Consider the following 14,347-nt stretch of genomic DNA (forward strand, 5'->3'; position numbering starts at 1 on the left):
TCAACACGTAAACCCCCGCTCGGAGACTCGTCACGTACACAACCGGGAGATAAACTGAGTGATCGAAACACACTAGTCCCAAATAAAATATAGAGAGTATCCATAATAACGAGAGTTCCAAAAAGAGTTACTAAGCCGCGACGGCTAAATACACACATAAATGAAATATACACATGAATAAATAATAATAATAATAATAATAATAATAATAATAATAATAATAATAATAATAATAATAATAATAATGACAATAATAATAATAATAATAATAATATCTGACCGGGGTTTGTCAGGTTACAATACTCCCCCTTTGTTTTCCAACAGATGCAAATGTTGGCAAAACAACACAAATCAGGTGGCTGATGGCCCAAGGACAGCTCCTCAAACTACCCATCAAATATACAATATACAACATTAGGGATCCCGATGGTATCTCCTCAAATTGAACACATTATAAGTTCCAATACATTTCCTATTAGCATCAATTAAGGAATATGCACACCTCCCTATCCTTCTCGCAACAATAAAAGGACCCTTAAACAATTGAAAAAACTTAGACATGGTCTTATCCTCAGCGTTAGATGGGTGAGGCACTCGCAACAATACTTCATCTCCTACCTCTAAACTATCAGAGCACCTATTCTGAACTATCCTAGCACGTTTCTGACCAGACTTAACCAGCTTCTCCCTAGCAAGCTGTACAAATAGATCCTGAGGAACCTCCTCCACGCTCTCCAACCTCAATATCTTGGCCAACTCAAAATCAGGCTTTATCCCAAAATGCACCTCAATAACCTGAATATGACTACAATGAAGCACAAAACTACTCCTATCCACCTGATAATTAAGCTTAATCGGTTTACGTTCTTCACCAACAAGAAATTTCAAAACAGCAGTATCATAGTCAATCACACACTTGGTTGCAGATAGCCAGTCATTCCCCAGTATAACGGAATATACCAGATTAGGCACAACAAGACAACATTGCAACATGGTCTGACCACCAACCTCAATAGGAACAATAACCTGACTGCGAATACGATTACTCTTAGCACCAGCTGCTGTGATAATAAATGTGTTCCTCACAGGAATCTCCTCAATAATCTCACCTCTGCGACGAGCTTCCTCACAAAATTTAAAATTTACACAAGACTTATGACTCCCCGAGTCTACAAGCAATTTCTCCTTCACACCCCATATGGTAGCCTCCACAGCTGGGTTGATCAATAATTCAGACGAACCACCTTCCTTAGCACTATCCTGGTCACACAACAAATCCTTACCAACATCAATCTCAAAAGCCTCCCTGATAACATGGATTTGCACATCAAGTGGGGATCTCCTAACGGACCTATTTAGGACATCCCGTTGGAGTTTAAATTCTGATTCTGCTGATTACCACTATTATTACCTCTCTCATCCCTTCTCCCCCTATCATTCAAGTCCCTAGACTGATTACTAGAATTAAAATTCCTACTATCTTGATTCCTGAAATTAATCCTGGTTTCTTCCTGCCTATTCCCATTACCCTGATCCCTTCTGCTATAGTCATTTCCATTCCTACGATTACTTTCAAATGCTACTCCTCTCCTGTGATTATTTTCCCCCACACTCCTATGTCCTACCTGCCTACCCAAAGAAACGAAACGTTGCAACAGCCCTTCCATTCCCTTAATGGTCTTAACCTGCTGGATGCACATGGCCAACTGAATATCTTCATTAAAATGTCTAGCCATCCTCCTAACAATATCCTGCTCTGGCAAACTCTCTTCTAAGTTCTGACTAATAGCCACGTGCACAAGAAAATACTCCGTACGAGAAATACCCTCATTACCCTTATACTTCCCAGCCATAATCCTATCTCTTTCCCTACCCTGAATCTCCTCATCCCAAAACTTATCCATAAACAACTCCCTGAATCCCCTTAAACCCTTAATATGACCTCTATAAACATCATACCAACTCCTAGCTTCACCCGTAAACGCACTTGCTAACATATCATCTACCAAGTCCCACTCTAACACACCTTCTTCCAAGCTCCTAGTAAAACGTTTCTCCACTACCTTGAGAAATTCCAGAGGGTTAAACTGCTTACCATTAAACTTAGGCAGCTCAATTTCCTTAATAATATGCCTTTGTATGCTAGAACTCTGAACATCACCTGAGGACCTGACTGATTGAATCTTTTCGTCAACCCTCTGTAATACATCTGCCTTCCATACATCAATATGACTAGCGTTCTCTCTGACCTGATGTTCAATTACACCTTGTTTACTTATCACATTGTGAATACTGTTAAAGTTATCTAAAATTTTATCCTGACATTTAGAATTATTTTCAACAAGTTTAGCTTCAAGATTATTAGCAACGTTACAAATTACTCGGTTAAATTCACTTTTATTTGATTCAGATATACCCCTAATTTCTTCAATTTGCCTATTATGCTCAGACAATTTACCATTAATTTCTACACATTGATAGTTTAATTCCTTCCTCATCTCCATAATACCTGAATCGACTTTCTCACTTAACCTCTTTACTTGATTATCCATCCTATCACTAATTTCCTGAACTTGTTTTTCAATTTTAGCAACATTAATTTCCATTTTCTGATTATTATCCTCAAGTTTACTTTCAAGTTTCTGTGTTAACTCATCATTCTGCTCTCTAAGTTTACTTTCAAGTTTATTAGTAAATTCACTCAAAATATGAACTAATTGGTCTAGCTGCTGGTCACTATTATCGCTACTCTGCTCTGATAGAGATGATGAAGCATTGTCCCCGGTTACCATCGAATCTAACACAACATTTAAATTATTATCGCCCATTGTGGCTTCACTCTCTGAATTAATCATGTCAACGGTATAGTTTGCTCCCCCTGTACTACAATTAATATGCACTTTCCTTTCCACACTCCTATTTCTTAATTTTAACAGATTAATATTTTCTCTCGTCCAACTCATCACCTTGCGTTTCCCACATACGCAAAATTTCCACAAGACATATTATACACTCCACAGCGAACAAGAAATCTCCACAACAACTGTACATATCATGAAATCTGAGAGCAACTATACCATTTCTGTGTGCATACCCTATCGTGACTCAGATCAGTCTTGCCCCACGTTGCTAGCGACATTGAAATCTTTCTATTAAATATAAATATAAATAATAATGACTAATGGAATTTGGGAGCCATAAATATACAAATAAATAATTCTTAAACTTTGCCGGCTGTTGAAACTCATCTTCAGGGTCGTTGCCTTGTGACAAGGAGATCTGAATCACTTGATACCTAAAAAATTAATATTGGAAAAGGAGTCCATCTGGTAATTTCCCCCACCCATAGAAATTAAACAGAATATATATTAATCTCACACAATATACTTAGTCAATTAAACCTGTATTTACCTAGAAATCCGAGCAGAGCTCGTCGTGATACACCTTTGAACATATATAACAAAATAAAGAGAATATTGATATAAATAATAAATGTCTTAATTTATGAAATAACTCTCTCTCAATAACTGGTACTCAGTTTATTCCGCAACGCAAAATATTCACACGCAGTCATGACTCATTTTTCAAGAATGGACTCCACTTTGCTGATGGCGTTGGTATAGTTTGAAAAGGCCCAACACGTTACCTTACGTAGACTCTCCGTAGAATTATATATGGCTAACATTCATAACCATAGAATGTTGTTACACTCCAGCATCTTTCTCCCTGGTTCCTTCAACAGCAGATCTCGAACTCCCAACATGGCATGGGACATCTTCCCACAACACGTACAAAACACCTCTCCGATTACCACCAGTATCACATCTGCACACTACAAGCTGCAACTTCCAACTCTCGACGCGTGCTTGCACCACACTAGCCCAAGCCAACACAACAGCATCTTAAAATAGCCCAGTTCCTGGAATTTTCCACCTCAGCTCCGTCAACACGTAAACCCCCGCTCGGAGACTCGTCACGTACACAACCGGGAGATAAACTGAGTGATCGAAACACACTAGTCTCAAATAAAATATAGAGAGTATCCATAATAACGAGAGTTCCAAAAAGAGTTACTAAGCCGCGACGGCTAAATACACACATAAATGAAATATACACATGAATAAATAATAATAATAATAATAATAATAATAATAATAATAATAATGACAATAATAATAATAATAATATCTGACCGGGGTTTGTCAGGTTACAGAACCCCACTTTTTCCTTCAAAAAATACGCATGTACCTCGCGAAAAATTTACATGTAAATAGCATTTCCGAAATTTAACTAGACGTGAGAAGATATGAAATATCCTCCGAAATCAGTGATGTACTCTGCCATATCTCGAGGTGTATCACATTCTTACTTAATTTCCGTATATAAAACATTAAAATTAAGACATCGTTTACTTCGTCTTTATTTTTAACGAGTTAACAACTGCTATTGGCCACATTATTTACGCATCTACAATACGACGATCCATCAGGAAATTATTCTTACTGTCTATAAAACTCTTAATTTTACTCAGCGTCAGATATAACCGGCTACCGCTACACGCACGTCTCGCTTACCGGGTTCGGCCAAATACAGCAGGTAGTGATGTATAGGCCTAATCGCAGACGTTGAAAGTCAATGAACGAGTTTATTGCGCCACGGTATGGCCATTCCGCCCTTGCGTTTTTCATGCACATATTTTACAGTTTCATCTTAGACTTCTTTAAAGCGTCATTGTTGCAGACCACTGAATGCATTTTTTGTACAGTACGTATTATTTTAGCTCTTCGTCTTCACGCTAACGCCAAATATTGGCTTTAATGAGGCCTATGCCGTATTTTCTTGCAGCTGCACAATTATTCTACATTTCCGAGTGTTTAATAAACATAAATTGGCATCATAATATCGACTAGAACCCGCTGAAAATATGCCGGCAATACGGTACTTTTTCCACGTATCTTTACAATACGACTATACATCACGAAAATATTCCTGCTGTCTATAAAACTTAATTTTACTAAGTGTCAAGTACAATAGAAGCGTTATAACTCTGCCACTGAGTAGCCGCGGCTTTTCTAAGAATTCGAAGGGTCGCATATTTTGATGCCATCTGCAGATTTGAGAAACACACAGGCACTGTACAACCGGTTGTCGCGGCTAGCGATGTATAGTAAAGAGGCGGTCGTTTATTGTCAAGAAGTTCTGTAGGCGTGAGAAAAGAAGCAGCATGGTTACCGCGGTAGTTGCCAGTGGTATCCATTAACTTTCTGTTAGGCCGCGAACGCAACAACCCTTGAGTTTTCGCATGAGATTGTGAGAAAGAAAAGTCTTGGATTCGGAGAAATACGGTTTCACTCCAGGGATTTATGTGGCAAACATCTCAGGTTTCTTTTTCAAACAGCGTCACCTAACCTAACCGTATACGTATCATGAAAACATATTTGAAACGCATGTAGAGAAATAACCTCCTCGTGAAAAATTTACATGTAAATAGCATTTCCGAAATTTAACTATAAATAGCATTTCCGAAATTTAACTAGACGTGAGAAGATATGAAATATCCTCTGAAATTAGTAATGTACTCTGCCATATCTCGAGGTGTATTCCATTCTTACTTAATTGCAGTATTTAGCCTCAAAATTAAGTGGTTGTTTAGTCGCCTTCATTTTTAATGAGTTAACAACCGTTATCAGATACATTATTTACACATTTATTACGAAAATACATTCTCTTTCATTTCTAATTTTCTTACAGAACAGCTGTCGACGGGCATTACTAATCAACTCCGACATCGCCTTCGAATGTCAGCAAGAGAACTCGCTAGTGCACATAGCGAGGAAACAATGCCGAAAGTAATCGATCGCATGCAATATCATCGCTGGGGTGCATAAATATCGGTAACAGAAAAAATCGCGCGCGCTTAATCCCTCGTAATAATGGATGCGTCAGTGATAGGGTTCTCGCTGTAACCGAAGGACGATACACAGTTTAATATAGGAATTTTGAAGGGGCAGAACAAAGTTGTCGCTATAACGGAGTTCTCGTTATATGCCGTACTCGCTATCGCGGACTTCTACTGTATATCACTTCTTAAGAAAGGAGATCTCATAAATAAAACCTGACTTTACTAGAGAGCAAAACATCTGTCCTAATGGTTGAAAATTGTAAAAGGAATTGCACCAATTACAAATTATGAATTAAATTTTCTAATTATCATATTGACTAGTACAAAGGTATTCTTTTGTGTTCTTTTGAGATTTTCATTTTGCACTTATGAGGTATCTGTAGAAAAGTGTCACAATATGTGAGACGGTGGTGCTGGTTTATTTTAAGCCTTTGGTGGACATCAGGTTATGTGTATGCGTATAACTGAAAACAATTTTTCATATTTTATAGGCTAGGTTATGTATATAGACTTAATCATGTGTATTATATATAGCTCATTTATTGTAAGTTAGGTTATGTTTATCACTTGTAAATAATCTTTTATATGTTCCAAGTTGTTCAGGAAATTTCTAGTTGTATGTGTGTTAATTCGAGAACTGTGGATTGAGGTTATGTAATGTTCATCACTTTTAAATACTCTTCTGTGTTCCAAGTGCTCCAGAAATTTCCAATTGTATATGTGATGACATACCGGTAAGTGAACTCTGGAACTTTGATGTACCAGTACTAAGGATATCTAGATGTTTTTAGCTTTTCTTAGGCAATATGTTGTAATGAAAAACTTTTTTTCAAGATAATTCTAGAATAGGAACTTACCAAAACTTCTGGATGTTAATTGTAGAACTTTCCAACTACCGTAACTTATCTTGTATTAATACTATGTTGTAAGAAAGCAGAATTATCCAGAATTATAGTCAGAGTACTATCTGCACACTTTTTAGCGATATTTACACCCTAGTGCTGAAGCGGTCGATCTCGGCAATCTTCGAGATTCGTACTAGCAATCTTTGAAACACAAACTAAGAATTGTTTATGTTTCGCTGTGCGACGTCTGGTGTACACTTTATGTACTAGTACTGTTGTTATTTACACAGCAAAGTCAAACTATAGAATTCACTCTAGGAATAAGATTCGCATCGAGAAATGTTTTATAATGTTATATAATGTGTGTGTGACACAGTTGTTGGCTTAAAATAACAAAGGTTTAGAAAATTCATATCGATCGATCATATTATCGATTCAACTCAGATTTCATTTCCATTCAGCTGGCAGTACTAACAGAACCGGAAGTGCTCCCTCCTTACTCCTCAAACCCGTACACAAATCTATCGCTAAAAAGTGTGCAGATAGTATATTAGAGTATTGAGAGAGTTCAGTGAGTCAAGTTGGAATTGCAGTATTGCTACATAATGAGCTATCGTATATCAGCTATATCAACATCGTGATGCCTGGTCAGACACGATTTGCTGTACATTTTGTATGAGTTCAGTTCAGTTATTCACTTGTAGTTGGAGTTCGGAGAGTTCAATTGATGTTATAGAGTGAGCAGTAATAGTTCAGTTGTATTAATAGCAGTTCGTGGATCAATTGTGAATTACAGGGTACATATTTCTACATGTTATCATCTTTTGCTACATGATATACTGTAAGTTAGTTAGGACTGGGAAATAACAGCTTTCAATAGCACAAACCTGATGGGGGTTGCACAACCTGAGGAATGGAGCCAACATCGAGGATCACATAGTCATCACTGCTACCAAGATGGTTCTCTGCTTCACAAGTGTACTCTCCAGCATCATCCAGTGATACAGAAAGAATTTTCAAATTACCATCACTCAAAATCTGTGGAAATAAAATTTTTATTATTATGTGTATGTGTCCAGCCCTTGTCCTGTTTGTCTATGGGGTCAGGTATGAAAGGAGATGAAACTTTGTAGTGAGTTTTTACGCCCAAGACGCTCCTCCTGGTGTGAACCTCATCCGAAGAGTTAATGAGACGAAATGAACGACACATTATATGACGTAGTTGGTCTGTTATTGGATATTATATTGGACAATATATGATAGTAGGAAGGGAGAGGGTGGAACCCAGTGCTGGCACATAGCCTGCTCCTGTTGAGTAGCACCAAGGGGTGTGCTGAAGGCTTAAAGTCCTCATGCAATGAATGAATCACCATGCCCTCTCTCCATATGAACAATGCAGAGAGGTTTGGAACTGAATCCAGGCCTTTGGCACGCAATCTAGTGATTAGAAATTGTATATCCCCACCTCTCTTACCCTGCCAGCCAACATTCTGATGGTGATTTTTTTTTTTTTACCAACAGGACTCGAAACGGCTAACTGCAGTGTCAGACCATAGAAACTTGACGCTCAGTGATCATGCCACCAGGAGGACTATCGTGTACTATATTATATCAATGTTTTAATGTCTCTACAATACAAAAATTTGCTCTTCCTGCAAAAATACTCATTCATATAAAACGATTAACTTCCTATTTTTAATGAATATTGATCCAAAAGTATCACATGTATCTGTTTTCCAAAATTTAATCATTAAAAAAGGATTTTGATGTAATTTCCAAAATTATTTACAAAATAAATATATATTTTAAAAGAACCTGCATTAAAAGTCCAAATATATTAAGTGCTGTGAAAAATAATCATAAATTCTTTGAAATGCCTTTAGCACTGAATATTTTGTGAAAACCATACTAAAAGATTTACTGTTAAAAATACATTGAAAAACAAGGCATATCAAAATGAAAAAATGGAATAAAACTGAAACATTCAAAAAAGAAATTCAAGGGAAAACAAGACATATCTCCTTTTTATAATTCTACATAAATCACTTTGAAATATATTTTGTCATATCACATGCACTGAAACAGTCCATCTCCTTGGTTGAATGGTCAATATCTAGGCCTTCAGTTCAGAGGGTCCCAGGGTTCATTATGCGACCAGGTCGAGATTTTCAATTATGTCTGGTTTATTCCTCTGAATCGGGGACTGGGTGTTTAACTCTTATACGCTCAGCGAGCCGATCTATCAGCTCGAGTGGTATTCCTTAAAACACTCAGCGTGCCGATCTATCGGCTTTGTGTTTGGATGGCTGTATTAATACCTTAATGGACTTCCAGATGTCAGGAAAAGACAACAATAGTAGCCTTTGGATTTAGTTTACACTTTTCTCAAGAGATAGAGACACTAAGCTCATCTGTTTGGAACAAATGAAGTTATCAAACCGTGTATGTTTACCGCATGGCGAGTTGAAGTGTGCTGCTTGCGAGTACAGTCTCCTTTAAGCTTCATAATACATGTTTTCCTTTGTTTTATTGTTTCCATTTTAATAGTAGTTTATTGTTTATATTGTTTATATTCAACATTTATCGGTGTTCTCAAGTGAAGTTTAGTTTAACATTTCGTGTCATTAGATTTTCGTTCCACGAGTAGACCTAATTTTTTTAAATGGCTGGTCCAAGTCTAGGCTAAATAATTCCGATGTTTTGGATTGTTTAGATGCTTTAGATGATGACAGTGACTTTATAGCCAATAGTGATTCGGCTTTTAATCCAACTCATTGGCTGAATGGCCAGCGTTGAGGCCTTCGGTTCAGAAGGCCCAGGTGTGATTCGCGGCCAGGTCGGGGATTTTAATCGCCTTTGATTAATTCTTCTGACTCGAGGACTGGGTGTTTGTGTTTGTCCCAACACTCTCCTCTTCATATTCAATCAACACACTACACTACAAACCACCACAGAAACACGCGATAGTGATTACATCCCTTCATATAGGGTTGGCGTCAGCAAGGGTATCCGGCCTTAAAACAGAGCCAAATCCACATGTGCAACACAGTTCGCACCCGTGACCCCACAAGTGTGTAAAAAGCTGTACATAAATAAAAAGAAGAGTGATACAGATTTTACAGATAGTGATGATAGGAGAATGTTTTCCAAAACACAAATGCTGACTCCGGAAGGTATGTGTACAGTTCTTTACGTCAGGTGCTATAACTCACGACTAAATAAGAATACAAAAAACAAAATTATATCATGTTGTACAGAATTAAACGCTCTTTTCTCAGAATGACTGAACAACAATATCACTAAAGAACAGATTACTTTTTTAGTATTTGAAAACCAATTTTTTGTAATATATTTTCTAATTTTCAAATTTTTTTTTGTAGTAAAATATGCTATGAATAATTTTGGGATATTTTTTCCTAAAACTATATTGAATAGTGTACTACTGTGATTATTTTCAATTTCGTATCTGGGGATTTCTTTACACGGCAATTTTTAAAATTTGAACATACATAATCATGAAAAAAGGTCCGAGTGTTTTGGGCTTGACTAGTGCAAATAGCCTGACAGCAAAAGGGTTAAGTTTGTCCCAATACACTCTTCACCAGCCACCACAAAAACACAATAGTGAATACCTCCCCCCTTCCACATAGGGTTGGCATTGGAAAAGCCATCCAGACATTAAACAGGGCCAAATACACATGAGTGATGCAGTTCACATTCACGATTCCACAAAGATGTGGGATAAGAAGAAGAAGAAGAAGACATATGCTTTGAAGCTAGGAGCAATACTCTGAATTATGTCACAATTTTCACACATATATCTTTTTCCCTTCTCATTTTCTTCCCTTTTGTGATGATGATGATGCTTTTTTGTTTAAAGGAGCCTAACATTTAGGTCATCGGCCCCTAATGGTATGAGATAAAACAAAATATAATGTTTATCTAACCCTTCTCTTGTTTCCCTACGGGGTCAGGTATGAGGTGAGATGAATCTGTCGTGGCAGGTTTTTATGACTGAATGCCCTACTTGATGTCAACCTCATTAGATGAGTTAATGAGATGAAATGAATGATATGATATATGATGATAGGAAGAGAGAGGGTGAAACCCGGTGCCAGCATATAGCCTACTCCTGTTGAATAGCACCAAGGGGTCTGCTCAAGGCTTAACATCCCCATCCAATGAACGAATCACCATCAACAGCATCATATGCCCTCGCTCCATAAGAGCACTGCGGAGAGGTATGGAATTTAATCCAGGCTTTTGGCAAGCAATCTAGTAATTAGAAATTGTATACCCCCACCTCCCTTACCCTGCCAGCCAACATTCTGAAGGTGACATTTTTTTAAACCAACAAACTCGAACCAGCTAACCGCAGTGTCAGACCGTTTAGACTTCAACACATTAATGATCATGGCCACCAAGCGGGCTACATATAATAATTAAAATTTACCCACTGACTGAAATTTAAAAGATGATTATGATGAAAATGATCATGAATTTTAAATAATCAGTGGATTTAATTTGCAATGCCTTACTTTCTTTTAAAATGATTTAAAAATATATTTTTTTTAAATGGAATAAGACATTGCTTTTGATAGATAAAACCACAGTTAAAAGAAAATATGGTAAACAAAATTATAAACAAATAGAAACTTTGTGTTTAAACACAATAAAAACAAGCCACCATCCCTCATAAAATGGATGACAAGGTCTGCTGACTGCTTGTCATCTGACAGAATGACAGAAATGGTACTCGGAAGTTTGAGACTAGAGACTATGGCGCAGATTGTCCAGGTCCATGCACTCCATAGGGATGTATACTACGGTCAGATGACTGCTGCAAGTACACACCAGGTTTCCCTTTTATAATGTGGCAGGAATTTGTTTGAGAATTTGAAAAGTTAGTGAAGTTATATTCCATCTTGTGGCTACTGAAATAACTGAGTGCACAAAACATTTAGATTTGGATTTTTAAGTATTTTTAGGTTGTCTGAATATTCTCGCAGGGTAGCAGGGAGTGGTGACCCTGCCCATGCAAGTCCCAGAGCACAATGACCCAGGGTGTGGCATCTGGTAAGGATCCCAGCTCAGGGTTACAAGTGGAGACCTTAACAGTACCTACAGCGGAGAAGAAGGGGCTTTGGTACGGTGTCGGTGGCAGAAGAGGCAGCCCAGTGCTTGGATTAATTGAGTGAAAAGTATCTGTATTCAAGCTGGAAGCAGATATCAGCTGTAGCGTCTGTTCTTCATAGGGCAGCTACAAAAGCGACTGTTCCACATGTTCAGGGTGGCTGATGAATAGCCTAAAATGGCATTGAGGAAGACAACGGGAAACCACCTCAATTAATTTTCCCCAGGATATCATTAGTATGACCGAACAAACAAATACCTCGGCTCCCAGTCCCCAGCAGGCCTTCAGTGGCCAGGAGGTGCTAAGAATATCCAGGTCGACCATAGTGAAGATAAAAAATTGGAATATAAGAAGTATGTATGGAGGAAAGATCTATAACACCATCAGAGAAATGGAAAGACTCCAAATAAATATGTTGGGAATAAGCAAAAAGCGATGATCAGGATCAGGTAGTTGCAGAATCAAATATCATTTTGTCTATTTGTTGAAGTTTATAATCTATGATTATGTAGCCAACCAGGCAAAACAGAAAGCCTACTTATATTTAGGTCTTAAAGTCAAGATAGCCAAATTAGGCAAAGATATCGAATTTCTCAAACAGTGTATCGCTCACAATTTGACACCAAACTTTCTTAAAAACAAATCTAAGAATCATCGTTCTTCTTTTCAAATTACTAAAACCCTAACTAGAACAAATAAGATTTGGCTGAGAGACGAGATCAAATTTTTATACAAGAAAAAGTCCTTCCTTAACCATAGATTATACGAGACTCACCTCGAAACCACAACTTTACTTTCGAATGCTCACTGGAACCTATTTCAAGCCCAAGTTGACAATAGATTATCTATTGAATTATCAAAGAAACAACATACCCTAGAGAAAAAGCTGCATAAGTTAATGAACTCTAAACTCAACAACAACCATGCTAAAGAAACCAACAAAAACACCAGGCCTAACATGCCCAACCAATTTCACCCTCCGATCATAAATTTGTCCAAAGTACCACTGACTGAAGACGAAAATTCCATTTTAGCCAAGGGCCCTAAACACAATTGGCCTAATTTTAACACTCTGAACATAGCCATCACTACAACAGTAGAAGCAGAATTAGCCATTAGTAAATTACCAGCAAATAAACAAGACGAAGTAAGATTTGAAGTAAAAAGAAAATTAAACTCCGTTCTCAACCCAGATAACAGTAACTCCCATAATTCACCCCTTACTCATGGCAACAATAGCTACAAAGATTCTATCATCGCACAAAAGCAAATACGTGCTCTAAAAAAGAAAATCAATGATAATAATCTCATAATTACGAAAGCAGATAAAGGCAACACTACCGTCATAATGGACAAGAACGAATATGTAAGCAAAACAAATCGATTTTTTAAAGATAGCTCATTCTCTACAATAATGAAAGACCCTACTGCAAGAATCCAACATCAACTTAAGCAGACCCTCAAGAATACTTCATATCTTTTAACAGATCAAGAAAAAACTAAATTAATTAATATGAACCCAGGTTTACCCACCGCCAAAGCCCTCCCCAAAGTACACAAAACCGGCGTCCCCATTCTCCCGATCATTAACTATAGACCAAGTCCCTTATACAAGGCATCGCAATTCATTCAAAGATTTTTAAGAAGAAACTATCATTTCTTATCGAACAAATCCGTCAAAAACACTAAAGAACTAATCGATAAATTGAAAAAATTTAACATTCAATCCAATCATTCTCTCCACTCATTCGATATTGTAAACATGTATCCTAGCATACAAACCTCCAAAATATACCCCATCAGTCAAAACAATTTAAGCAAATACAGCAGATTAAGTATACTAGAAACACAGGATTTCATGTCTATGCTTAAGTTAGTTATTAGCAGCAACTATTTCACTTTCGATAATGTTATTTATCAACAAGAAGGATTGGCTATGGGATCACCAGCCTCGGGTATCTTAGCTGAGATCTACCTGGACTTTTTAGAACACACCAAAATTGATGGTAATAATAACTTTAACAACATCCTTTTCTGGGCAAGATTCGTAGACGACACCATAGTAATTATGGATGAGAGCATTACAAATGCAGCTACCACTCTCATTAATCTAAATAACATTGACCCACATATAAAATTCACACTTGAATCCAAAATTGAACAGAAAATAAATTTTCTAGACCTAACTATTACCAGACACCCAAGTTACTTAAGATATAAGATATTCAGAAAACCCACCCAAACAGTCACCACAATCCGTCAAGATTCTTCACACCCCCAAATTCACAAACGAGCAGCATACAACAGCATGGTATACCGAGCCTTCAATGTTCCAATGTCTAAAAGAGACCTCAAAAATGAGTTGAACACTATTCGTCATATAGCTAAATCCAATGGATACAGCAGGTTCTTTATAGAAAAAATAATCAATAAATATAAATACCGCCCTTCTACCACCTTGAAAAA

The 14,347-nt window shown here is 37.2% G+C and overlaps 1 protein-coding gene across 2 annotated transcripts in view; it reads right to left on the reverse strand.

Annotated features, from left to right (window-relative positions):
• Window positions 1-14,347, reverse strand: part of LOC136857690 (hemicentin-1) — a 509,109-nt gene that overhangs the window by 329,690 nt on the left and 165,072 nt on the right. For both annotated transcript variants that reach the window (XM_067136543.2, XM_068225274.1), the window contains exon 15: window positions 7,635-7,785. In XM_067136543.2, the coding sequence (XP_066992644.2) occupies window positions 7,635-7,785 (151 nt within the window). The remainder of the gene's footprint in view (window positions 1-7,634; window positions 7,786-14,347) is intronic.

This window comes from Anabrus simplex, chromosome 1 (assembly GCF_040414725.1).
Source record: "Anabrus simplex isolate iqAnaSimp1 chromosome 1, ASM4041472v1, whole genome shotgun sequence".
Lineage (NCBI taxonomy): Eukaryota > Metazoa > Arthropoda > Insecta > Orthoptera > Tettigoniidae > Anabrus > Anabrus simplex.